Source organism: Talpa europaea (assembly GCF_964194135.1).
Source record: "Talpa europaea genome assembly, chromosome: 2".
In the NCBI taxonomy this organism is placed as follows: Eukaryota; Metazoa; Chordata; class Mammalia; order Eulipotyphla; family Talpidae; genus Talpa; species Talpa europaea.
This window is the reverse complement of record NC_140068.1, coordinates 10798909-10826462: the sequence shown is the minus strand read 5'-3', so window position 1 is coordinate 10826462 and position 27554 is coordinate 10798909. Positions and strand designations below refer to the sequence as shown.

The 27554-nt window shown below is 48.6% G+C and overlaps 1 protein-coding gene across 1 annotated transcript in view; it reads right to left on the bottom strand.

Moving 5' to 3' along the window:
• The window catches only part of SYTL3 (synaptotagmin like 3), a gene marked incomplete at its 3' end in the record, with an annotated part of 58483 nt that overhangs the window by 11244 nt on the left and 19685 nt on the right, over positions 1 to 27554 (bottom strand). Inside the window, exons 4-9 of the mRNA XM_084228294.1 lie at positions 22424 to 22475; positions 20576 to 20651; positions 18982 to 19060; positions 15880 to 16004; positions 9590 to 9724; positions 2166 to 2344 (exon numbers count right to left, since the gene is read on the bottom strand). Coding sequence (XP_084084420.1) covers positions 2166 to 2344; positions 9590 to 9724; positions 15880 to 16004; positions 18982 to 19060; positions 20576 to 20651; positions 22424 to 22475 — 646 coding nt within the window. The remainder of the gene's footprint in view (positions 1 to 2165; positions 2345 to 9589; positions 9725 to 15879; positions 16005 to 18981; positions 19061 to 20575; positions 20652 to 22423; positions 22476 to 27554) is intronic.

The following is a 27554-nucleotide window of genomic DNA, read 5'->3' as shown; positions in this document are numbered from 1 at the left end:
AGTGCTGGGTGGGGGGCGGGGGTGGAGACTTGCTCTTAGGCTAAGAACTGAAATTAACCCTATTATCATCCAAGACTTCCCATGGAAGTTTCAAAATTTCAATGGAGTCCAGAAGTCCCAAATAGTTACATGTGACAGATTCTGACAGTACAATTGCAGTCTGCATAAGGAGATGACTTCCTGATCCTTCCTATTCTGCCCTCTCCCTGGAATCCTCTCTGGATTATGTCCCCACACAAACACTCTAAAAAGTGTTGGGTTTTACTCTAAGTGCCATTTCAATTCAGTTTGATCACATCAAGACTTGATTTTGTTTCAGTAGAATGAATTAGAATAGCCCTAACTCTAGGTCTAGAGGTGTCCTACTACTAAGCTATAGTTTTTCTGTGATCCATTGAGTGACCTGGGTATCCAGCAAAGTCTCCACTCAGCCTGGTCAGCATCCCAATCTTTCCCAACACTGTGCAAATCTCAGATATTTTTTCTTCACTTCACCACTCCCCAGAAGTTCACCACCCTCTAAAAGTGACCCTCCAACAGATCTCATGAAGTCTTATCCTGATATGACTGTCTGAGCATAGAGCAAAGTCAGAGGATCCCTATGAGGATTTTTAGGCCTAATTTTCCATTTACTTCTCACCCACCTGCTTTAGAATATTTGTTGAATGTCTATTATATTCTAGATATTGTTCTGAAGGATTAATATGAGATAATTCAGGGAAACACTGCAATAATCCTTTGAAGTAGGTGCTATTATCATTCCCATTTTACAACGAGGAAAGAGATATGGCAGGTGGAGTGACTTCCCCACAGTCAAACAGTGTACAGCATGGAGCCAGGGTTCACACATCCATACTCTCAACCACATCACTGAAATCTCATTGAAAATTGCAGGAGACCAACAGATGGTCACGAGTTGGGTAAATACAATTGATGCAATTGGAGATGAATCTGAAGAATGGACAGGACTGATTTGTACTTATGGGAGGAGTATAGGAAGAATCATCTCAACAGAAACATGAGAAACATCTCACATTTAATAAAAGTTGGGGGGTAGTTTTGGAACAGTGTGACTATTCCAAATTTCTGGAGCCTTTGGGATAGGTAGGGGTACAACAGAAGTTAAGTACTAAGAGGCTAGGGGGTGTCCTGTTAAGGGGAGCCATCATACTATAGCAATGATAACGATGCACTTAATTTCTCTGCAACTGAAGTTTGCAGAGCAGCAGAGTTTTATTGGCCCAACAATTCAGTCCTTCCACCTAAATGGTACTTAAAAATTGTGCTAAAAGTTTTCCACTTAGGAAAAAAAGAAAGGCAAAATGTGCTCCATACCTTGAGCAATACACAGAAAATCAATTCCAGTTCTAATATGAAAGAACCTGAGTGTGAAAAAACTATTAGAAGAAAATAGCAGAAAAAGCATTTATAATTTTAGATGGAGTTCGTTTACAGATTAAAAAATCTGACATTTTAAAGGTAAAGATTATCAAATTCACCACAAGAAAAGTAACTGCTTGGAGAAACTATATAAGACACATATAATCAATGAAGAATCATATTCAAAATGGGGGGTTTTAAAAACCCAAGCGCCTATGAATAAGAAAATGACCTTCCCCCCAAAAGCTAATAAAATAATCCAACAAGAAGGCTCCCAGGAGGGGAAGCCTGCATGGCTAGTGCTCATAAAAAATCACTCACTGATAACCAGGGAAATGCATACTAAAATAACATTAAGATACTGTCTCATATCTACCAATGGGGCGGGGGTGGTGGTGGAATGTAATGTTATGGATTGTGTGAGACAGGATTTTAATCTCATTTTTTCCTATACAGAAAGTCAAATTTTCCAATATCCATTACTGAAGTTCATCTTTTCCCCAGTGATTTTTAATCACCCTCTGTTAGTCTAAGTTCCCTCATCCGCTAAGGTCTCTGTGGATTTTTGATTCTACTCTCCTGAGTAGAATTTGATTCTACCTGCTTACCTGGCTGTGGGTCAGTAGCACAGGTGTGAATGAGTACAGTTCTAGAACAATATTGACGTGTTCCTTGATGTTTGTTTAATATCGTTGTCTTGTTTATTCTTGAAGCTTTACTTTTCAACATAAACTTTAGAATCAATATGTTTATCGTCTGAAGTCAAAACACAAAAAGAAACTTACGGATTGCACTTTTTCTTCTTTTCTTCCCCATAGGCCAAGTTCCTACAGGCCTTGATGCAAATTTCTAAAGAACGGGTTTCGAAGCAATAACGAATGGCGAATTCTATTTCTCCACTGACATTAGCGTTGTCAAAATTGCCCATCTCTGTACAAGTGCTGTTAATGCTAATTAAACTCCCCTGAAACCAAGAACAACAGATATAATCAATGACTTCACAGTCAATCAATGTTTTCACAGTTCTGGTTGCAAGATACCAAATAAATCAAAATTCCCACAGAGCACGCATCTTGACTCACATTAAGTTAATAATGTACCAGCTTGTACTTTGCCAAAGTAAGTTGCCACATATTCTGTCCTAGGGTGAGGGGGGCTCCTCGGAAGGTCCTGTCTTGCCAGATATGGCTGTTGCCTAGCAATAAAGTTTGCACAACCTCATTCTGTACCACAAATCACTGGGGGTGAAACGGGTCATTTCCTGTGCAGTTTTGCAAAGATATCTCTTACACGGGCAGGGATAGCCACGTGGAGAGCAGCACTGGGGGGCCAGGTGCCTGCCTGGGGAGCCGACGGAGTTGGACTCACATGCTGCTTCTGCCACTCAGAAGTCGTGTCAAAATCTGAAGGGAAAGTTTAACATTGGTCTCAAGGGGTATGGCGAGGAGAGAATGAAATGACGCATGCACAGTGTGCAAAGACAGCAATGGATGGTGTTTAAATCTCTTCGCGTGTCTGAAATGAAAACCAGACCCAAGGTATTATGGGAGCTTCTTCTACTTGGCAGGGAAAGGAGAGTAGATTGGGTGCAGATATGGGGCTGTCAATTTTGGTAGCAGAGGATTAGGGCATCCAAGCTGATTTATTTTTCGTTACAGTTGGAGGAAAGATGTATTTACTGAGAATGAGGAGGAAGAGGGAGGGAAGCTTTGCAAAGAGGTTTAAAAACAATGACTGTTGTGGGTGCCGGAAACTGAGCTGCCCAGAGATACCCCAGGAGGACTGCTGGCTCTGTGGGGTGCCCCCACAGTAGAGTAATAGTGACCCCCACACACTCATATCAGACACCAGGTCTGCACACTGTGTGCACAGCTGTGCAGAGGCGGTTACGCCGGCTCATCTGACATGATGGCGAAGCACCAGGATGCACTAGGATTACTCAGTGTTCATTTTCTAAGATAAGCAGAGGTCAAGGCAGGTTGGGATCCATACGAAACCTGCTCAGCAAGTCAGAAGCAGCACTGGACGTGGACCTGGGCTAGTTCCTTGGGCCAGGAACGTACAGTCACGTCTCTGAGTAATTCCACTGCAATGTCCGCTCCGCCAGGAAGGTGCACCTTCAGATAATGGAAGGGCAGGGAGTGCATCCTTGGGCCCAGCACATTCCTTCTGCGATAGCCCTTGACCCAACCACCACTGCCCTGGCAGGTTTCCTGAAGCAGCTCAGAACTCAGTCTGACTCTTAGTAGGGCTGGTGGTGCTGTCTGTGTTGGAAAGAAAAGCAAATCTCAGCAAAAGCAAAGAGAAACTACTGAAAGCAGCCTGGAGCCTTCCTGCCAGTGGCGTTCTCTGAAGGTCACAAAGTTATCTTACCAGAACAGGAACCCAGAATTTCTTCTATTTGACAAAGGAAGAAAGTGAAGAGTCGGGTGGACCCACAGTTATAGCCATAAACATCATCCTGGTCCCTAGGAGCCTTTGGGGGGAGGGTGCGGGTGTCCCTGCAGTGCAGCTAAGAGGCTGGGGGTTGGGAGTGGGGTGCGGGTACAGCCTCCCAGCCCCGCCCGACACCTTGTGGCTGTGTGGGCTTTAGCAACATTCTAGTTCTCCTGCGCCTCGTTTTCTCTTCTGTAAAATGGGATCAATTTTGTGGGCTTGGTAAGAGACTTCATAACATGTGTAGGACTTTGAGCCCTGCCTAACATGTAAGTTCATCATTAACCTTCCAAAAATACAGCTGCATGGTGCCCTTTGTAAGCTGAGCAAGGCATTTCTTTCTCCTTTTCCCCATTTTCTACTGTTAAATATGTAATATATTTTAAAAGCACAGTAGAGGGTTGGCACAGTAATGATTGTAGAGTGAAGATCCAACGTCTACCACTCAGCTTCAGTAAAATAACACAACAGCACCTCAAAGTGCCCAACCCCCGCCCCCCCATTTAATCCCCTCTCATTCTCACCCCTGAGGAAACTTGCTGTTTCAACATTTTCTGTTAATCATCCTTGCTTCTCCTTATGGCCTTATTACATGTGCCTCCCCACTCCTCACCCCCTACAGTGGTTAGTTCTGCTTGGTTTGCAGTTTATGTAACTAAAATGACGCTGCTCACAAATTCACATGTTCTTCTGTCACTAATTCCCCTGGGCATTACCTTGTTAAAAATTCATCTATGCACCAGGCGTGGTTTTAGTTCACTCTGATACTCCTCATGTTCCTCTGGACAGAGGCCATAATATATTCATCCTTATTTTGACTCCAATTTTCAGTAAAAATGTATTCATGTGGGTAGGTAATGGCTCAATAGAACGCTCAACAACAACAACAACAACAAAATCCCTGCAGCCAGCATTGTTTGGGAGTCTTGGGGGGGCAGGGAGGCTTTTCAAAACTCAGTGCAGTCTGTGTGGTGGGCATGTGACATTTAAGGCAGTCCTTACTTAGAAGTGACCCAAAGGGGCCTCCCTGCTGGTGTGGGGGTTAAAGCCTCAGCACTATCAAACCATCACCAGCTACTGCAGCCTGAGTTCGATCCCCGACCAGGGAGCTGACAAACAGGGCACAGCAGACCTCTCCTGTCTCGCCCACTGCTCCCCTCAGCAGTGTATCTCATTGGGCCCACACGTTTGGTTTTTATACCAAACCTGGCTGCTTAACTCCACTCTCAGGTCCCAGCCACCCTCCCTTTGGTGGTGACGGGATTTGTCTTTCCCAATGTCCTGATGGCTTTGGTCTGGAGTGGGGGTGGGGTCCACAAAGCCTGCATGGGATTAGCTCAGGACAGCCTTTCCCCCTAACAGATCCACCTGCTCTGCTCTCCACTCTATCTCTGGTGCATCCTCTCACCCCAGCACCTCTGGCCTACACCCCAGTTCTTGTATGCGTAAATAAATACATCTTTTAAAAAAAAAAAGTGACCTAAAGTCTACTCCAAAGTCCCACACTGTGCATTTATGTTTTATCTATAAGGCGCCTGCAGCCTCACACCTTTTTTTTTTTTAATATTTATTTATTTATTTATACAAGCACTAGGTACAGTCAGAAGCACGGGAGGGTGAGAGGATTCACCAGAGACAGAGCGGGAAGCAGAACAGGCAGACTGACGAAGTACACTGCTGAGGGGAGCAGTGGGCGGCAGGAGAGGTCTGCGCACCATGTGGGACCCTTGCCAGCAGCTGGGGATCAAACCGGCGCTGCAGTGGCTGCGGGCAGCTTCGCAACCCAGCGTTCAACCACTGCGCCACCAGGGAGGCCCCTCACATCATTTTTTAATGGCCATTTTTTTTAATTTGTTAAAATGCCCTAAATTGTGCTTGATTCAATGTTGCGCTGATGGAGCAACTTGGAAGGCTGAGTGTTTCTCCCTATTTATTGCCCATTTGTAATTCTCCTTTTGTAACAAGTAGAGACTTAGTAAGCCTTGTCTAGCCCAACTTTCTGTTTTTCAGAGAAGGTAACTGTCCCTTACTTGAGGAGGCTAATCTCTGGGCAAGAAACAATAACCAGTTCTTAGCTTGGTGGGTTTAATCTCCTCTGTGTCAGTCTTAAGAGAACTGGTTGGGGTTAAACACACATTAATAGTTGATATCAGGATGATGGATTTTAAGGGCACAAATCTGAGGAGACTTTAGAAGAAGGGAGAATAGAGAGCCTTCTGGAATCTGCACAGTGGTTGGAGGAGCTATCTTAATAAAGGTAAAGTGAATGAAATGAACACACACCCACCTTCAAACCGTCACCCCAAACTCTATCACCCCCAACTCTACCATGCCCTAACTCCATCATCTTCCAACTCCATCATCCTCCCACTCTGTCACCCCCAACTCTACCATCCCCCAACTCCATCACGCTCCAGCTCTACCATCCCACAACTCCACCATCCCACAACTCCACCCCACCCCAATTCCATCACTCCTGGACTTCTCCATCCCAACTCTTAAAGGTTTTCCAGGTGGGTCTGTCCCGAGTGGGTGAAGCTGACCCAAGGGTGGGGTCAGGAAGACCTCTCAGTTAAGAGTTCAGTAAACCCACTGGCACAGTGCAGAGACTCCCGGGACACCTGGGTTTGGACTTGCTGCTTGGACTCCCGGGACACCTGGGTTTAATCAAGATCCTGTAGCAACACGTGACCTGAACAAGCCACTTCACCTCTGTGAATCGCAGTCTCCCCCTTTGTTAAATGGGATAATCACATGTACCTGCCAAGGTGGTGCCAACGATGAAGAAGTGAAGCACCCAGCCCAGTAGTGAGCACATAGTAGGACTTCAATAAAGGATTTATGCAGTAATTCCATAAGCATTTACTGAGTGTTATTTCTGTGTCAGGCACTGCTCTGGGCACTGAGAAACTACAATAGATAATAAACAATAGATAAGCCAATCTCAGAGCTGTGATAAGCATATGGGTAAACATAGCAGGGGAGGTGGTGGGGGGGCAGAGGGCAGAGGGCAGACCTCTTGAGAAGGTGACCTTAGAGCAAAGGCTTGAAGGAAGGGCATGCAGGAGCCTGGAGTGGGGCGGCGGCAATGCCCCAGGGAGCCTGTGCCTGCGAGGCCGAGGGCGTGCAGGCAGGGGCAGGCCAGTGGATGAGGCTGAGGATCGGGGTCAGTGGGCCAGGGCTCTCCAACAACTGTCAGTGGATCTAAACCCATGTCCTTCACTGTGATGGTTTCTAGGCACACACAACATGAAGGAATTTGGTGTTTCATCTTGTGGCGACCCTGGGCAGCTCTGGGAAAACTGCCCCGGGGATGGGCTTTCTTGGAAGGCTGAGCCTCATCCTCCCAGACCAGCCTCCTAAAGGATCCTACTGGATGGATTCCTGGGTCCTTGCGTCACCTGGGGGAGGGGCAAACTCTGGGTAAACCTTGGAAAAGCCTCCCAAAGGCCACTCCTAAATTCTCCCTGTATCTCAGCCATCACAGGGTTCAGCCCTAGGAGAGAATGTTTTGGAGTGGCCCTCAACCCCCTCCCTCGCCCTCAGTGCTTTCACCTTATAAACCCTTTTCAGGTATAAACAACACCTTCTGCCTCGAGCCCACTGAGCTTGCCTGGCGGGACCATCCCAGAACTTCAACCATGGTCTCCTGAACGAAATGGCCCCCAAGGAGGCGGGGGCAGGCCCTCGGTGATCAGGCTAGGCTACAGTCCACTGTGTTCAGGGAGATGGCTACTCTCAGCAGAGTGTTATAAGTTGCACCCACCCCCCAGTCCCCAGCCTCTAGAGGGCTGTGTGACCCACATTTGCCTTTAAGAACGGAATCCTGACACTTGACCAGTTTGGGTGCACAGACCTGTTTGAGAACTGAACAAAAACAGGAGTCTTCCCAGGAAGGACCACAGAGGCACAGGACACATTTCAGATGCTGTCCAGAGAGCAGCAGCTGCTCTGTAACTCACAATCACAGATCCAGACCACAGCCATCCGAGAGAAATAGAATGTGAGCCAAACACGGAATCTATTTCTCCAGTGGCCACATTTAAAAATCAGACAAAATTTGGCCTCCCTGGTGATCTAGGGGTTGAGTCTCAGCACTGTCACCACTACAGCCTGAGATTGATCACTGGCCAGGGAGCTACCCACATGGCACGACAGACCTCTCCTTTCTGCCCACTGCTCCCCTCAGCAGTGTATTTCAGTGGATCCACCTGTTCTGCTCCCTACTCTGTCTCTGGTGAATCCTCTCACCCCCTGCACCTCTGGCCTGTACTCCAGTGCTTGTATGCATAAATAAATAAATCTAAAAAAAAAAATCAGACAAAATTAACTATCAGACAGCACAATCCTAGATTATTAAAGAATCTTCAGCAAATGGCCTACTTTACTCAAGTGTGAAACAGCTAAGGCTCAATCAGTGTTTCCCAAATGTCACTGTGTTGTGTATCTCCCAAGGCTCTTGTTAAATTTCAGATTCTGACCCAGTAGGTCTGGGATGGGGCCAGAGGGTCACACTTTCTGATAAGCTCCCAGGTGATGCCAGTGCTGCAGGACCCCATATTTCAGGTGGAGGGGGCGCAAGGCAGTGGGATCACCTGCAGGAGCCAACGAAGGTGGCTGCATATAGGGGGTCATGAGTTAGGGTATTAGTTTTCCTCCAAAGCACATGTTTGACTGCTTCTGACACAAGTTTTAGAAGTACCAGTGGACATTCATGTCAAGGGAGGGAGAGTTCATCATTTTCCATAAAAACACAACCACCCCAAAGCACAGAAAGGGTCAACAACTTGCTGCTAATGAAACTGGAACATGAACCAAGAGGCTGGTTTCTAGAAGCTGAGTCCTCATCCACTATATCTACTCCATGGAATCTGGACATTCATTTGATACTCAGAGAAATCTCATGACATCAAAAGAATAATGCTGATGCTCATGGCCTTGTCAGTCACTCTGAAGTTCACAGTTGTTGTGATTGTCTAAGTCATTGAATTTAGTTAAAGACTCTAATTAAAAAACCGTGTCCCCCCATCCAAGGCTCTATCGCATACCACGTATCACAATTTTAGGCATAGAGTAGTCATTCATTTAATGTTATTGAATAAACGAACGAATGAATAAAGAGACCTGCCTATAAACAAACACTATGTTTAAAACATCACAAAGAATCTTGACAAATAGAGCAAAGTTAAAGGACTTACATTATCTGATTTTAAGACTTCCTACAAAGCTACAGTAATCAAAACAGTGTGGCATAGGATAGACAGATCTGCAGAGCAGAACCACGCACCCAGAAAAAGACCCCATCTTTGAGTTGTAATCATTTTATTTCCAATAAAGACACCAAATTCAATGGAAAAATGAATATGGGTATCCATATGGAAAAAACTAAACCTTAGCCACTACCTTATACCATTTCCCCCAAAATTAATGAGCTGGAACATAGACCTACACATAAAAGCCAAATTTTTATAAAGCTTCTGAAGAAGAAACAGACAACTACTTTCATGAGTTATGAGTACACAGAACACTAAATAACCATAAAAGAGAAATTTCAAAATTAAAAGTTTCTCATCCAAAGATACCATTATTTTATAGTTAATTGCTATTAATGTTACATGAAAACATTCATGATAAGATATATTAGAAAGAGACCACCATCAAAGTATAGCCAGATCCCCCAGTTTTCAATCTATGCCACCCTTGCCCACCCATCCAATTCGATGTCATGATACCAACCACACATTGTATATCAAAAGCATTAGGTGAGACTCACATGTCTCAAGCCTCCTGAGAATAAAGTGTTGGACACTGGACTGGATGAGAGATCCTCTGGCTTCAAAACAGGGCTGGTAGGGCGTTTGGGACTCTCTGGATTGACAGGCTGCAGAATGGCTGGTGCACTAACCTTCTGTAAAAGGAAATACAGAGTTAATAATATAGTCTGCATTCCAGCATGACTGTGTTCAAGTGTGGTGACTTTGACAAACATGGCCTGCATCCCTGTGTGACCTGGTGGCACCAATGTACAGGCTCTTGGATGCTGGGCACACTCCTTTTGGATAATTGCGCGTGCACATACACACACTAGTGGTATCCCGAGGCAGACACCATCAAATGTATTTCATGAGCAGTGATGGGGCGGGAGGGGGAAGGTTACCTACAGATTAGTAAAATCTTAAAGAAATTGAAGTCTGTATTTTGAGTTTGATAATGATGCTGGCATTTCATCATATAAAATGTAATATTTAGCCTGGTAGGCAGAATTTTAGTTCTAATGTACACATGAGAAAAGGAATAAAATCAAAATATGTGCCTAAATTTTATACAAATTCTGTTAGTAGTTGGTACTTCTATAGTGTTTACAGCTGTACTTCCCAATATGGTACCCGTTAACCTCGTGGGGCTATTTCAATTTAAATTGCAATTTATTAAAAACAAATATAGTTAATTCCAAGTGTTCAGTAGCTATGTGTGGCAGTAGCTAGAAAATTCTGCTGGACAATGCTATTCTAGATCGATAAACACAATAGAAAATTTCTTTCCAGTTAATAACACAAAGTTTGCAAATCGAGACCTTAGGTTTTGATGTTGGGTTGCAGAATTTGGAAACTCAAGAATAGTCCTCTCGTCCTGATTTCCAGGAATAAAAAAACCAAGAATATTAGAGGAAAAGTGAAAGAACTGGTTACCTCTAAATTATCTTACGTGTTCATCCCTAGAACATCAACTCAGTTCCACCAGGTATTTGTCAAGCAACACTCTCGTTGCCTGCCACTCTAGGTGCTGGGCTGGGGAGATGAGAGCAGCAAGGGAGAGAGTGCTGAGGGTGGAGGAGGGAAGGGGAGGAAGAGCTCTGGAGAATCTGCTACCAATTAGGAGACGGACACTCCATCATACAGAGATCCAGCAAGTCAAAGAGGAGAGGCACAGCTCAGACTGATGGCAGCGCCCGGGGGTCTCAGTGGGAGTGTGAGCTGAGTGGGGGTGAGAGGGTGGCTGGGCAGAGACCCGGGTCGAGCGACAGTGCTCTGGTCAGGTCCGGAGGGTGCTCCTGCACCAGAGGTAGGTGTGAGCCACAGACCCTCAAGAGACCAGCAGAGAACCAGGCACAAGTTGAAGAGCACACAGTGCGGAGTGAGATTGTCCGGACAGTGGAGGAGACAGAGGACTGAAAGGCCAGGGAGGAAGAGGGGAATTCAAGAATGGAGAGTGCTCCCAAAGGAGAAGCGAGCACCACCCGCTCGTCTGAAATGAGAGCTGATGCAAGCTTTTTAAACCGCCTGTCAAATCAGCACAGCAAAAAAGAACGTGTAACGTTCAGGGCTGGCGGGAAAGCTGGAAAGGGGCTGCTCCGCTTCTGGCGGTATAAACTGAGTCACCTAGCGGAGGGCAACTTGGCAACACAAATTACAGCCCTCAAATGTAGCCATTAGAAACAGCAAAATGCATTTACAAATGTGAAAAATTTCAAGCCAGTCACAGGGGTTGTGGTAGGATGAGCTGCCGTGGAAGGCAAGATTGCGGGGTCTCCATGGGGCTCCCCCGTGGGCAACACTGCACCCCACTTCCCTCCTCCTGTCCATGTTTTCTGAATTGTCACTAGCGTGCAGGCACAGATTTTATTATACAGGAGAGCAACGTCCTTTTTTAAATTAAGGAAACCAACGCAGTTCTGATGGACGGTGTCATCAGCACAGCTTGATGGGGAAGACTCCAGAAGCTGCTGATTTTTGTTATTTTATTTTATTTTTTGCTGACAGCTGCCTATGGGAGCAGTTACTTTGCCCTATTCTCTTTAGGGCTGTTTCCAAGTTTTGGGTATTTCGAGAGTTAAAAAGCTTTCTATCGTTTGAATTTGCAACCTTTCAACTCTCAACTGCGGATGAATCTGTGTTTGAGTTTTGACTGGTCTTTCTGTTTTCTCTTTTGAATGTTATTTATCTTTGCTATCTGCCAGGGTGTCCTTATCAGAATCTCAGCTACTCCCAGCAGTGTCAGGTCACGCACACAAGTTCTCATTCCTTTCTCTTTCCTTCGTTCTTAGAGATTGAGAAAGCGATTTTGACATTTGATTTATATATGGGAACGGTATTGTGGATGACTAAACAGGACAACGGCAGAACAACTCACTGCTGGCTTCGGACAGTTAAATAGCTCCACCCTTCTCCAATTTGAAGTGGCAGGCTGAGTCTTTAAACTTTGCCTATTTTTTTAGTTATTCTTAGGCACCAGGAAATGGCCCAGATGTTTTCACTTTTCAGGGTGGCAGTGTTTGCATTTCCTCTCTAGGGCCCTAGTCCCTGAGGATGTCTGTGACCCTTGCAGTCCACTCCTGCCTTGCCCCAGCCCCAATGGAAGCACCAGTGGCTGGTGTGGAGCATCCTCAGTCACGCTGTCGCTTTTGACACAGTCCACCAGAACTCCGCTGGTTTCCTTAATTTAAAAAAGGACATGTTGCTCGCCTGTATAATAAAATCTGTGCCTGCACGCTAGTGACAATTCAGAAAACATGGACAAGAGGAGAAGGAGGAGGGAAGTGGGGTGCAGTGTTGCCCACGGGGGAGCCCCATGGAAACCCGCAATCTTGCCTTCCACGGCAGCTCATCCTACCACAACCCCTGTGACTGGGGACTATTGGGAGATTGAAGAGAAATGGTCTCAGAGGAGAGCGAGAAGGGAAGTGCTGAGGTGCGTGGCAGGGGGCTCGCCTGGGAAGGAAGGTCCACTTGTGAGACAGGAGGAGGAACTAGCAACCAAGAGAAACCCTTCAACCTTGGGAGCAAGGTCAGGGAGGGTCCTGCCAAACGCGGAAGATTCCACGTGGAACCGTGTGTGAGGACATGAAACCAAACAGCAATATGAGGCCTGCTGCCTCCTATGTGCTCATACAGAATCATTCAGCTAGTCCTCTTGAAGGCAATGTGGCTTGTGACTCATAACAAAATTGATGACAGAATGTTCTGAAAAGGAACGGAGAGAGTGATCTTTATCACAGCAGTCACATGGCGCGGCCAGCTTGCAACTAGGGAACACTGTACTTTTAAATATTTCAGGACGCTGGCAAAGCGTGAACGGGCTTAAATGCAAGTATAAATATTTTAAAATGATTCGAAGTGGATACCATTCTGAAGAACATGCCTAGTTTAATGGACTAAGCCCAATTCCAAGTTTTGTGTTTAGCTCTTCCCGTAAGGAGGCCTTCCCAGAGGACTTGGTCTCAGCGTCCTGTTCCTGGACATCAAGGCCCCGACAGCCTGCCATGATTGAGAAGGGCCATTTTCCCCTGTATTCCAGTCACTAGTTTGGGCCAGATTGCAGAGAAAAGGCTTTGTCCTGAATGAGGTCATTCAGTTGAATGTTACAGGCTGACAGGTCAATAAGCACCGGATTTGCCTTCATCAATATGGACTCTGTGGCCCCCCACACTGTGTGACTTTCTGGTTTTGTTGGCCTCAGAAAAGAAAAAGAACATAGGAAATGAGAAGGAAGAGCCACCACCGCTGCCTCTGGAATCCACCTGAGGGTTGCCTTATAGCAAAAACTGGCTTGGGTATCAAGTCAGAGAAAGATTTAGAGGGTTTGGCCAATAATACTGCCTCTGAGCAGATTAAATTCCAGCTGAAAAGCAGAGGCTGCTCCCACCTTCCCTGGAAAGATCAGCTGCCCTCAACCTTAGTGTTTGGACAACCGGACCCCAACGCCCTTGCCTCCTCCTCCACTCAGCCTCTGAGATGCGACCAGTAAGTAGAGAGGGAGAGAAGATGCAGCAGGCGAGCCAGGCCCCCGGTGGTCAGCTGCTTTTGGGTTTCAGGCCCCCGGGCAAACTGCATAGCACAAGGGGCTGACAATGACACAGTTTCCCTGCCTGCCTCTGTTCTCAGGCGCTGGACTCAGAGCTAGCCCTTTCCAAGAGCTTTTTCTGTTTCCTTCCTGCTTAACAGGTGTGCGCGTGTTTATAGGTAACATAGATTAACCACACATTAATAAATAGCAGAATAAAGTCCTGTGGAATGCCCATGAAATGTCAAAGGAAGAATTCTCTGGAAGAGTCTGGCCCCAATGCCCAAACTGAGGGTCTTTGCAAAGGCATTTTTAGAACCCACGGCTCAGATCCAATGGTCAGAGAAGGGAGCTGGCAGCACCTCGAGCTGCTTCCTCAGCTGACCTCCCAGGGTCACCATGTGGCTCTAAGGAGCTCACCTGCTGCTGCTGTGCCGTCCCGCAGCCACCTGCAAGAGGGCACCGCATGAGGGAGCCATGGCCAGATGCCACGAAGGCCCCAGTGCAAGTGCACCTGCCACTTTGCGAGCTCCCCGGCAAGGCCCGAGGGGTTGCAGGCTGACAAACGTCCTGCTTAAAGGTGTCCTCCTGAGGGTCCAACCCCACAGTTACTTAGCATTTATAGGTCAGGCCTTGATAGCCATATAAACACAGCACTGCACGACTCCTCAAAACATGCCAGGTGGGGTACAGAGACGATGCGACCCCAAGCTACAGGCTTGTCCTGGAGGTACGTGCAGTGATGGGGACAGAGGGAGCGCACCCACACAGCGGGGCTCTCACAAGCACCCCTCCCCATTCCTCTTCACATCCCCCCTTGGCTCCATCGGCCCAGCAGGCACCGCTCTTAGTGGTCGTGAGTGGGGGTCGTGAGTGCCTCTAGGAATCAGGGAGGCTGCCCGGAGGGTGTCGTGGGGGACCTGGGGAGCCCAGGGAAGGACGTGCTGAAGTTCTGAGGGTCAGAGACCTTCCAAGGACATTTCACACACTCTGGACGCTTGACCCAGAGGTACATACGCGCCTCAGTGTCCCCTGCCCACCCAGGAGCCCCTTAGCATTTGAGATTCTGCATCTCCCTCCCAAAGCCACACACGCAAAATCTGCATTTCCACCACACCCCAGTGACACAGTGAAGTGGAGACTCCAGGCTTCAGGGCTCAGCCTCCCAACCAAGCCTGCCCACCACGCTCCCGTTACAGAGCCAGGGGCATTGACTTGATTTCCCTACGCCTCAGTTTCCCTACCTGGGAAATAGGCCAAATGCAAATACCGAGCTTAACAGTTATGAGGACAGCAGGAGATAGTGCAGGTGAAGCTTTTAGTACAGAGCCTGGCACATCACAGAGATGCTGGCAATTTAGATACCCTAATTTGATAATTTAATGGGGGGCAGGTGTCCTTACAAGAACCCTCAGCAGACCAGTTTATGTTCTCCTTTCACGGGGTAGGGTGGAGGTGCTTCCTGAGGAATTCCCCTCCACCCCGTGACATGCCCAAGCTGTGGGCAGTGGGTGGGTGGGTGAAAGCAGGATTTGAAATCCTGAGAGTGTGGACATCCCAGCAGGAGGGTCCTGAGCGGAGCCCACACTTGCAGACAAGGGACCCCGTCACGTCCTGCCAGCCAGGCCGTCACACGGACAAGCAGCAGCCAGGGGACAGTCCTTGCAAGGCCAGGTCACCGCAGTGGGGCTGGAAGCCAGGCTCTCTGATTCTAAGTTCTGGTTCTCGCACCCCCACCCCCAGGGCAGCTACTCAGGCTTGGTTCACCCTTGTGGAAAGCCAGAGTAAGCAGCGCCTTAAACACCTTCATCAGGGGGGCTCTAGACACCCAGAGTCTCCCTCAGGAATTGGGGTGTCATGCAGCACTTATGAGTTCAGTAGTTTCGGTCAGAGACCAGGACACACGGCGCCCGAGGCTGCGGGAGTGGAAAGCAGGACAGCCTCTCGCTTCCCAGATGGGTCTTCACAGACCCTGGGAAGAACTTGGTCCATCTGGTGCTCAGGGAGCCTTTGACCTTTGATATGACCTTGAAGCTATTGGGGGAGCTCAGGAGGACACACAGAAGCCCGAGGGACTCCAAAGGAAGCTGGGGTCTTTCCTGCTCTGACAGTTTCCCAAATCAATCTTAAATTCTGACCTTCCCTTGGCCAGGCCTCCCGACCTTCGGGGCTCGATCTTTAGGCTTTCAGCTGCTTTGGATTTTGCTATAAAAGGGAAAGTAAATCTACAGAGAAGACAGGCTAGAGGCAAGCTTGTGGCGGCCAGGCGGCCCCGGGGAGTACCCTGGTGGAGACGTTGATGGCAGTGTCCGACAGGCTCCGTCTGTCCGTCTGGCCTGCACACCGCCCGGAGCCCGCAGCTCGGAGTTGCTTGTCAGAGGTCATGTCATTCTGGGACTTGGAGAGTTCTAGAAAATAAATGCAAGGATGACAGGTGGGAACACACAGCTCCAGGGAGCCAGGGGCACCAGCTCCAAGGTTCCCTGCAACCAGGCAGGAAGGAGCTTGGGGGCACCGGGACTGTCCCAGACGCAGGGGATGGGGGACATAGCCAGGTCCCTCAAATATAAGTCTGTGGCCACCGATGGCAGAACCATCAGGACAGAGTTAAGGGCGCCTCCTCCGGCCAGGCTGCTCTGCTCTGGGGGCCCCCCACCTCCCTCATGTCCCCTCACCAGTAGCAATGGGCTGCCCAACAAACCACCAGCTTCCTTGGCAGTGCTCGTAACAATTTCATAACTAAATACCATTTCTTGTGCCTCTTTGAAGAGAGGTAAAGTAAAATTTGGGGTCTAATGACTTAAGTTAACCCTGAAATTTTCCCTTGAATTTGAATTATTTCAAATTTTCTAGTAGCCACATTTAAAAGGGTAAAAGGTAAAATTAATTTTAACACTATTTTATTTAACATAATACATCTTAAATATTGTTAAAATAGAAACTTGCTCTTAAAATTGCTAATGTAATTTTTTTTACTGTTTCTAGGCCAAACCTTTGGAATCTGATGTGTTTTCGTTCAGAGCAGCCCATTGTAAGACCCCTCTGCGGTTAGGGTGACCCCACTGGACAGCCCAGTCGGGGCACCCCTCTCTCTTCATCACCCCTTGAACTCTTATTCTTTGCTCTTATTTGCTGTGCCTCTATCTCCTGCACAGTGGGTCTGCAAAGGCCTCATTTTTCTAGACAAGACCCTGCAAGGCACCCCCAAGAGCCCAGGGCACTCACTTTCCCACCAGGATGTTGGGCCCTCACTACCATCCATACTGTTCTCAAGTCTACTGTGCAAACTTTGGGGCATCTCTCAGTGTCCAGCAGCCAGAGGGGTGTGAGCACACACCAGGTCCTCTGAGGTGGTGAACATGCAAACTATGGCCACACCCCAGCCTGGGTGGCTGTGGCAGGCAGAGCAGCTGGAAGCAGCCCTTGCCCCTGCCATGGCTCACTGTGCACCCCAAAGCCCGGGCTCCGTCTGCTCCATTTATGTTCACAGACAGGTGACAAGCCTCACTGAGGCATTCAGGCTCTGCCAAGCAACCTGCAATGGGCACTGCAGGATGCAGAGGGACAGGAAGAGCCCAACGCAGAGGCAGGTGTGAGGCAGGACGCGATTGGTCTCACTTCCTCCTCCTTCCAAGGGGCGGTCGTGCTGAAATCTGGAAATGCAGCGACAGTGCCCGGAACAGCCCACTTCTCCCGCTGACCTGGCTCCACTGGAACCCCAGCAGCCGGAAGTGGGATTTGGGGTCCGCTCCCGAAACCACCCAGCCTTTCCCTGCAGACCTCAGGGCAATCCTGGTTCCCCCGTCTGCAGGGCCCAGGCAGCAAAGAAGATGACAGGGACACAAACAAAACAGCTCAAGACCTGAAGACACGAGAATCAGCCCTGAGAAGCCTGTGTCCCTCGCAGGCAGGATGTGGGTGTGGGGACGGGAGGAGACGGGCGGGATGGGCCTGCAGAAAGGGAGCAAGCACCCAGGAAAGGGCTTGGCACGGCGCCCCTCCCAGGAGAGGGGCTCCTGTGCTGAACCTGTGAGGCGGTGGCACCTGGTCAGGCCGGGAGGGGGCGCAGGTGGCGGGTTTCAGCTGGTGTCCCAAGGAGGAGGTCACTGCTCTGCTCTTGGATGCCCCCAGCTGTGCCCCGGTCCCCTGTGCTGATGACACTGTGACCGTGCCTATTGAATGGGCACGTCTCAGACATGAGCATGTGCAGGGGCAGCTTTGGGGTCAAGCGTCCTGAGCATCCCCATCTGTGGCCGCGTCCCAGCGCACGTCAGTGGGACAAGATGCAACATATTCCTGCCTTGGTCAGAGTTACGACCCCTGCGTGAGTGCAGAGTGGCAGCAGGGGGCAGGGAGCACATTAACCAGGGTTTGGGCAGAGGCAGCGCTTCTGGAAAGAGACACGGAGACATTCCCACAAGAAGAGTGTCCGTTTGAAGAGAGCCAGCTGCCCAGAGCTGGCGCCGCTACATCAGCCAGCTCCCAGGCTGGCTGAGGCCAGAGGGTGGCAGTCATCCCAGACCCCAGCGGAACAAAGGGTGAATTTTAAATTTGCAGGTTGCATGAGCAAAGGGGTAGTGTAGAGTCTGCTGCTCCCCCTTCTGAAGCAGAGGGGCCAGAATCCCGTGATTTCATTGCTTTTCTGAAAAATGGTGCTTTGATTTCCGTGGCCGTCATGCCACAGCTCAGAGGAGGCTCGTGGGGGTGGGGGGCGACACCCACCAAACACGACTGTCTCAGAGGCAGGCACAGGGTCAAGACAATCTACAGCCACTGTAGGCGTGATGGGGAGGAGCCTGAGGGAAACAGAGAGGGGACCCTGAGGACTCGGGTCCCTGGGGACCCCCCTCCATGCCTGGGCTGCTAGGGGCACCTCAGAGGGCTATTCTCATGGACGTGCGTTTTAAGAGAAATAGGTAACGAATATCTGAGGAGAAAGAAAGAGACCAGATTCGAAGCCTTGATAGTTCTGGGCTCTGCATGTCTGCAGACTGCATGGTTCCTGCTGGTTGAGTCAGTTTACTGAGAGGAGGCAGAGACAAGAGTTCTATGCACATGGCAGGTACTGGCCCCAGTCAGGCCCAGAAGTTCTGGATTCTGAGTCACTGGAATCGCATCACTGATCTAGTGGCAATGTCTGTGCCCAGTTCCCCTCCTCAGGAGCAGAGCCAGGTGGGTGTGGGCTGGATGGAGTGGCCAGAGCCAGTCAGGAGACTAAGGGGGCTCCTCCCGTCCCAGGGAATCTACCTGCTCTGCAGGGGGAGGGGCAGAGGTGTTCCCCAGGAGCCAGAGACAGAGGGAGCAGCCCTCTTGCCAGCGCCTTGGCCAGGGGGCTTGGCCAGCCCGGCGGTGGTGGGACGGGCACATGGAAGGGGATCCACTTACTTTTCATGTGGGTGGTAACAGACAGAAACAAATTTTCCAAGGACTTATTAAATCCTTTAAACTGACCAAGTTCCTGCAACTAAAACAGAAACAGAAGGAGAGAGAATGAGAATTATGTTTGAGGACCTGTGTTTGCCCCAGGCTGGCAATCCCCAAACCCTGGCCCATGAGTGCAAGTGTGTGTGTGCCGGCATGGGTGCGAGGTGCCAGGGCGCCTGTGGGTGTGTGTGCAGGCGTGTCTGCAGGGCAGAGGGCACCATCCTCTCAAGAGGTAGGGATCCTCTTGACTTGGCATTTCTCCTTGAGTTATTAAAGGAAGGGCCATCACCCACGGTTTCTGACAAGGTAACAACCACCTCCTAGAAATAATAACTGACGTTTCATTGGCTCAAAGATTGTACACAAGTAAATTATTGCTTTCATGACCTTTCTCTCATGGCCCCACCCAACTCTACACCGAGGAGACAGCAACACGAGCAGAACACCCGTGACTCAGCAGCTGAGACCACAACTAGCCGGAAGCCAAGGGCTAATCCCACTTCCCAAAGCAGAGAAGAAAAAGGAAGAGGAAGCAGCAGAAAGGAGATCACTTCCCTCTGCAAGGCTCATCCATCCATCCACCCACCCACCCATATGTCCATCCATCCATCCATTCTTCATCCATTCGTCCATCATCCATCTACCCATCATCCGTCCACCCACCCACCCGCCCATCCCTCCACCCATCTATGCATCCAAAACTCACCCACCCATCCATCTAACCGTTCATTCAACAGTAAATATGTCCTGAGCACACCAGTGCTGGAATAACATCTGAGAATTTAAAATCTCACAGACAAAGTAGTGCTGGATTTTGAAGGTCACCCTCGGGTCTCCATCTGCAATTGGTAAGGGAACATACATATTTTCTGTCTCTCACTAGTATATCCTCTTACATACAGATATAGTTACTCCCTGTAATTCACGGAATAATAACAAATATAACCAAGATCATATGTTTCCTTGACATTACAGTTCCCAAGCACCTGCACAGACATTATTTCATAATTTCTCACAGAGGCCATGGGTGGCAAGCCAGAGGAGTATAATTATTTCCACTTCCCATGCGAGGACCCCAGGCTCATGCGGCCCATTTCTTCATACAGTAATGGTGCACTTTCTCTTAGCACGGACTACACCCAAAGACACACACACATCCATCCCACACGCACTCCCACACCTGTGTGTCTCATGCACCTGTGAGTCAACCTGTATTGCCTCTTTCTTCCCCTGAGCCCTCAGACGCTCCGCAGCCTGTCAGGCCCCAAGCCCCGCCCCACACGAAGGCACAGCACGCAGTAGGGAAGAGAGCAGATGACACCGCAAGAGAAGAGGACTCAGGTGCAGGCAGAGGGGTTTCGGACATGCAGATGGTCCTGGGTGGAAGCCCAGATGCTGGGCAGGTGCAGCTGTCAAAGGACCTCAGTGGGGGCCTCCGTTTGACTGGGCTGCATGACCCCCTGCAGTGAAAGTTGGGTCCCTTTGCCATGAGGCCCTCCTCAGTTCTCTATCTCTGCCCTGACCCCCAGGAAGCACATGGAGCAGAACACGTTACCCTGCTGCCGGGGCTGCCGCTGCACTGGCTTTCACTGAGTGGAGGCGGGGTAGGAGGCACCACGGAAATATTGCTGCTGAAGAAAAACACAGGGATAAGAAAGCAGTTGGGAACGTGCACGCATGAGCCTTACACACATACCAGATTCACCGTGACTGATGATGCACGTTCTCTACCTTTTTTTCCCTTAACTTCCTCAGTGGTTCGATGGGGCCCAGCAGCCTTGATGGCATGCTTCTTCGAGGGGCATCACCCTCTGTACGTGGACGTGGACAACGAACGCCAAGCTGTTCAACATCTGGATGCTTCCATCCACATGTTCTTTTTTAAAATAATCTATTTACTTATATTTTACATCACTGCTCATTTTTTTTTACAATGTTTGCTTTCTTTTCTCAGGTGTAGTCCCCATAGAATTCCCACCACCAATTCACCTGTGCACCAGCTCCATGGTCCCTTGTGCTCTTCCCGCCCTCATTTTGATCCCTCTCCCTCCCCCTCCCCTGCAGAATGTCTCTGATTTATAGTTGTCTGTTTTAGTTTTTTTTGTTGTGTTTTTTATTGTTATTCCCCCCCACCCAGATCCATCCACATGTTCTTGAAGGAATGGTGGACAATGCCCAGCTGTGTGGCTGCTCGAGACATCACATGTGGGGCCCATAAGGACATGTGTGTTCTCCCAATGGAAACCACATGAGCAGAAGTGCCAAAAAATGGTGGATGTAAGCAGCTACCACAATCCAGCAAGCCCTCTCCTAGACAGGCCTCAGGGTGCCAATGCAGAAGAGACAAGCCCTCCTGTGTTCACTGCAGCCCTGTTTACAATGGCCACATTATAGAAATATCCTCAGTGTCCATGACAGAGGAGTTGGGAAAGAAGATGTGGTATACATAAGCAATGGAATATGGCTCAGCCATTAAAAAAAAGAAAGAGCAAGAGACGAAATTTTGCCAGTGGCAAAAACATGAATGGATCTGGAGGGTGTGATGTTAAGTGAAACAAGTCAGAAGGAGTAAAGCAAATTCCAGATGATTTCACTCATGTGTGGACTATAGAAGTTACCAGAGAGGGAGGGTGGAAGGTGGGGAGCAAAGGGGGAGGGGGCCCAGCAGACTGTGGTGGAGGATTATGGGTGCTTTTGGCGATGGGTGTGGTGTGATAACATACATTTGTAGAGATGTGAAACTACACCATGTCAATGTCACCTCTACAAACATTAAAAAAAAAAATCTACCATGCAAGAAATTAGAAGTTTGGCTAAAAGAAATGGGAAAAAATGGGGGAGTAAAAAATGAAAAAACTCTGAGATTGGAAAATCTCATCATGGGCCAAAAAATTGCTACCAGTGAGGAACTTTTAGTAATACTTTAATGAATTCAGTGAACTGCGGGTGGAATTACTGTCAGCCTCAAGAACACTGGGTGTCTAGAATTCTGTGTAAGGAAGTTAACATTGCTCAGAACGTTGTTCAGCAACACCTGAGTTTCTTCCACAAAAGTCTCTGAGGTGTGTCAGGCACGGGGCAAGATGTTGGCTATGGGAATGACCCACAACCGCAAATTCTTGGCCTAGAATTTCATTTCATGTGCCTTCGAAAATGCTACTTCATTTCCTTTCAAGATGTCAGGAGAGCTTAAGAAACAAGAGAAGACCTTTAGTGAGAAGATACCAGACCAGCTCCTATAAAAATCGGAAAGCACCTCTGAATTTCTTTTTATCACTAAAGGAAAAAAGGTTGCATTCCAAAGCACTGACTTCTGCAATTCTAGCGATCTAGAAGTTCTTTCCCAGCATCCTTCGGCTCCAGCCTGGAGGGCCTGGGACAGGTTGTCCTTTACAGCACTCACCTCAGTTTCTGATAAGATTGCAAGAGCTTTGCCCCAGCTGTCTCGTGTTTGCCTGGAAAAGATATCAGTAAAGGTCATTTATTAGTAAGACTGTAACTGCGATGATGCAAATAGAGGAAGCAGTAAATTAAAATCACTATTTTTTCTAACATCACTTCTTGTGGTTTAAATCAAATACAGCATGTTGGAGTGATCGAAAAGCTCTGATGCTAGACGGTGATAATGGAGGCATCCCTCCAGATTTACTAAAGATCATTCAATTGCACACTTAAAGTAGGTGAATTTTATGTTATATAAATTACATTCCACTAACACTGCTGCTAAACATTCACACAAAGTAAGAGATCATAATTACTGGAAAAGACTGCTTTTATTAAAAGTTGATGTGGGGATTAGATTTTCTGAAGCTGGGTCATTTGAAAAATAACTCAAGCAGCTTTTTGTTGTTTGGAAACATTTCATAATTAAAATGACTATTCCTTTAAGTGCTCCTTGTTATGGGGATTAAATTAATCTTTCAAAAAATGTAATCTTCTTATTTCTAGTTATAGCGGCTAATAATTTCCTAAAGAAGACTGCCGCTGACATAATACTCTTTTTGTTTCAAGGAAAGGGGATTTGATGATGTCTTAAGACCCCAAAGTAACTCTCTACATGGCCATAGTTCTATGAACACCGTGTTTCATGGCCCCAGGCCTGGCAGGGGTGAGGGCATGGGCAGGGGTGGACACCTGACCACTGCCCGACACACGCAGTCCACACCCCAGACCTGAGTTGGGGGCAGTGCTGCTTCTGTCCTCTGTGTTCGGAAGGTCCAGCCCACTTCTGTGTTGGTATCACCTTCCATAAGACATGATAATGGACAAGCAGAGTAGGAGAAATGAAAACAAGATGGAGGCCTTTGGGAGGGGGCAGAAAGCCTCTGGGATCAAACCTGAGGGGGGCCACCACTGGGCTGGGCTGGGAGCGGGGAGACCACAGGGTGCCTGGCCTCAGGGAGCACCTGGGCCCTGAAATCCTACCTCAGATTTGGAGCTGCCCATGTGCATTTTCCTGGGGTTCTGAGGCTCAGATGTGGTCAGGGTTATGAAAGGAGCCTGCCAGCATCCCTGCCCCCACCTAGAATCATTTCTCCTTCTCTCTGGGCTGGACAAAATGTCCTGGAGGCAGAGAACTAAACTAGAAGAACCAGCTTTTAAAGGTGAAATCCATCCACGTTGCTGCGAATGGCATGCGTTTATCTTTTTTGACTGCTGTAGAAGGAATTATGCTCAGTGAAATAAACCAGAAGGAAAAAGAAACATATTGGATGGTTTCATATACAGGGGGACCAAATAAGACATCAGTGTAAAAAATAATAACGGTACAAAACACAATAAAGCAAAATCAGACAATTATAAATCAGAGCCATCCTGCAGGGGAGGAGGCGGGAGAGGGGTGACAGGGAGGAAGGAGCCCAGGGGACTGAGGTGATGGTGCACGGGGAGCATTGGGGAAGGAAACTCTATGGGGGCTGCACCTGAGGGTGGGGGGAAGCAAATGTTGTTTAAAAATGAACAATGCTGCAAAAATAAATAAATAAATCCCTCATCTGCCAGGACCACTGGCGGGAACAGCAGGGCACCCAAACGCTGCCCACCGTGAAAGCTGAGACTTATGGGAACAGAGGGAAACAGTGACACTTTGCTGGGCTGTGGTCCTGTGGGGCAGTCCGGATGGGCGAGCCCTGGCCCCGGCCCCTGGGCTTCTGCAGCCGCAGTCATCGGGCCCCTGGACTGCGAGCACAGCCACCCTGGGGACAGCCCCCGCCCCCAGGGCCACGCTGTCACCCCAGCGCCTCCAGTCCTTCCGTGCCCCCCACTGCTTTCACCTCAAGACCAAGGCCTGGCCTCCCTGGCCCTCGGGCTGGAGCCCCTCCCCGCCCCCTGGCCCAAAGGGCAGCCCTGCCTTTTCCCCTCCAGCAACACTCACCCCACCCGCCCCTCCCTCCGCCCTCCTCACGCTCACGGCCCGGCCCGGGATTTCCACCTGGGCCCATCTCTCCACCCTAAACTTCAGCTTCCCGCCCCCGGCCCTCCCTCCAGGCCCGTCCGAGGCCCCCGGGTTGGTGCGCGGCTCTCTGCTGCCCCCTGCTGGCCGGCGGCGCGCGGGCCTGTCCTCCCGGGGTCACGCCCTCGCCCGGGCCGGGAGTAAACGGGTCACTCCTGGGCACACCCCGCCCTCGGCGTCCCCAGCGCGCAGCTCGGCCCTGGCACAGCCACAGCCACGGGGGACAACACTAAAGCAGGAGAGCGTGCGTGCTCCGATAACGCTCGACGGACACTGAGGTTTGAGTCTTACTGTGTTAGGTCATAGATAAATATTCTTTTGACTTTTTAGACCATTTTAAAACTGTAAAACCCATTCTAGCCTCATGGCTAGAGGGAGAAACAGGTGGAGGGACAAGTGTGGCCCGTGGGTGCTAGGAGGCCCCTCCTTGCCACCCAAGCGCTCACGCACCAGCGGCCTGGGCTGAGGGGCTCCGGGCCTGAACTGTGACATCTGTGGCTTAGTCTCCTAAGACATGATCACTGACGTCCCTTCCTACTCCTGAGGTCCCGCAGCATTGGAATCCGCCCTGCAGCCCTGTGCGGTCCAGCTGTGGAGCCAACAGAGAGGGCAGTCAGGTAGAAGGGGGGCCTGGCCCGTGGTCAGCTCTCTGCTGGTGCCCCTGGAGCAGAAGCAGCCAGGTAGGAAACATGCCCTGGACTTCTGGATGTGCCCAAAGCAAAACACAGGTCGGGTTGCCATGGGAACCATGCCACTTGGCCTTCCTCTGCGTCCAGCCTAGCTTAATTCTGTTCAAACAGCACGCTTTGCTGCATCTTTCAGAAAATCATCACAACAAATCTGGGATGTCTATAATGCAAGCAGCACCTGCTGAGGCGCGGCACCCTGCATGTCACCATCCTGAGGGCTGGCCCTCGTGCAGTGCTCAGCCTGCACAGCTGCGTGTCACCGTCCCAAGGGTTGGCCCACACAGGAACTTGAGTAGCCTCCAAATGCCAGAAGAAAAGTGAGTAAAATCAGGGGCAGCAGGGGTGTTGGATAATCACAGTATGTTTTAGGACTTTTTTTTTCTTGAACAAGAAAGCAAAAGTCTAGAACAATACAATTTTAAACCAATCTTTGAATCATATGTGCAAAACAGAAGGTGAAAAAATAATCATGATATCCAGTCACAGACGGTTTCAGAGCTGGGTTCCAGAGTCATCCTTAGTTATATTTTGGCCCTTCAGAGAAATTCTGAGCTTCCATAGCACTGGGGTTCAGACACTACCCCAGGATGGATGGGAAAAGATAAAGGATTCGACTATGAATCAGCAACAAATGCCTTCCAGGCGTGCACAACTTAATAACAGCAGCTCTATGAGCCTGTTGGCAGAAAGCATCTCTCATCCAGTGTCATCCTGCCACTAGCCATTACTCTTTTGTTTAGGCACAAGAGAGAAAATAATTTTCCCTTTTAATTAAGCTCCCTACATTCTATCAGCAGGAATTCTGGATGGCTTCCATGTTAATAATGTTACAGGGCAGGGAGAGGGGCAGCCCAAACCACGAAAACCTGCCTATTCTAAATGGGTTCTGCCATCTGCCACATCAACACAAAACATGAGATTTTAATGGGAAGGAACTTTAATACAACTAGCAAACAATATAGGAAAGGCAAAGAATCTAGTTTCTAAATCAAGTACCCATAGTTACCCGTCCCCTCATGGGTAAAACTCCATCCAAATGGGATTGGCCCAGAGCAAGGCCCCAAAGCCTGCCACAAGTCTAAAGCATCTTCCAGTGGGGACCCACAGAAAAGGGTCAGAAACAACCAGACAAGCCAGGAAGGAAAAGAGCAAAGTCAACATCAAGATAAAAGTTGCCATTGTCACCTCCCCACGGGTCTCACCCACATCTGTGTCACCCCGTCCACGACCAAAAGACAAGCACAGTTTCTTCACGTGTCTCTAGGCTCCATGTGTCTCCTCCAGGTGTCCTTCTGGCTCCATCCTGCTTCCTTCCTCAGTCTCTTCTGTAGCTTCTTCTCTCCCTGCTCAGCTCCACCCTCCCTTGGGTGGGGCAGGGAACCTCCCCCTTTCCTGGGGACCACCCTGTTACAATAACAGTCATCCAGGATGGGCAGTGACTCTTCTAGAAGGTATGCTTATGGCTGCTGGTGACTGGCCTAGGTTTATTGACTATGATATAAACTCCTTCTCAGCATGATTGCTTTTTTTTTTTTTTTTTTTCAATTATCAGGGGCTTTCAGAGTCTTCCAACCAAAAGATTTGGGCTATTAAATCCTTACCAGTTATGTGATTTACAAATATTTTCTCCCATTCCATGGGTTGCCTTTTTACTCTATTGATAGCGATCTTTGATGTACAAAAGTCTTTCATTTTGATCAAGTCCAGTTTGTCTATTTTTTCTTCTGTTGCTTCTGCCTTTGGTATCATATTCTAAAAAAATCATCATCAAAGACAATGTCTTCTTTTCTTCTAAGAGTTTTAAAGTTTTAGGTCTTTGATCCATACTGAGTTAATTTTTTATACGGCATTAGGTAAGGGTCCAAATTCATTCTCTTACATGTGTCCATCCAGATTTCCCAGCATCATTTATTGAAAAGACTCATTTTTCCAATGAATGATATTAACACACTTGTTGAAAATCATTTGACGACCTATGAAAATGTTTTCTGGGGTCTGTATTCTACTTCATCGGTCTGTTCGTCTGCTCTTATATCAGGGCCTGGATTCCTGTAGCTTTGTAGTAAGTTTTGAAAATGGGCAAAGGGCTTGAATAGACATTTCTCCAAAGAAGACATACAGACGGCCAGTAAGCATATGAAAAGATATTCAACATCATGAATCATTAGGAAAATGCATGTCAAAACATCACAATTATACAGCCAGTATGGAAAACAGTGTGGAAATTCCTCAAAAAATTAAAAATGGAACTATTGTACTATATAATTCAGCAATCCCACTCCTGGTATATACCTGAATAAGAGGATATAACTATCTCAAAGAAATATGTGCACTTCCACGTTCATTACAGAATTATTTACAATTGACAAACCATGGAAACACCCTAAGTATCC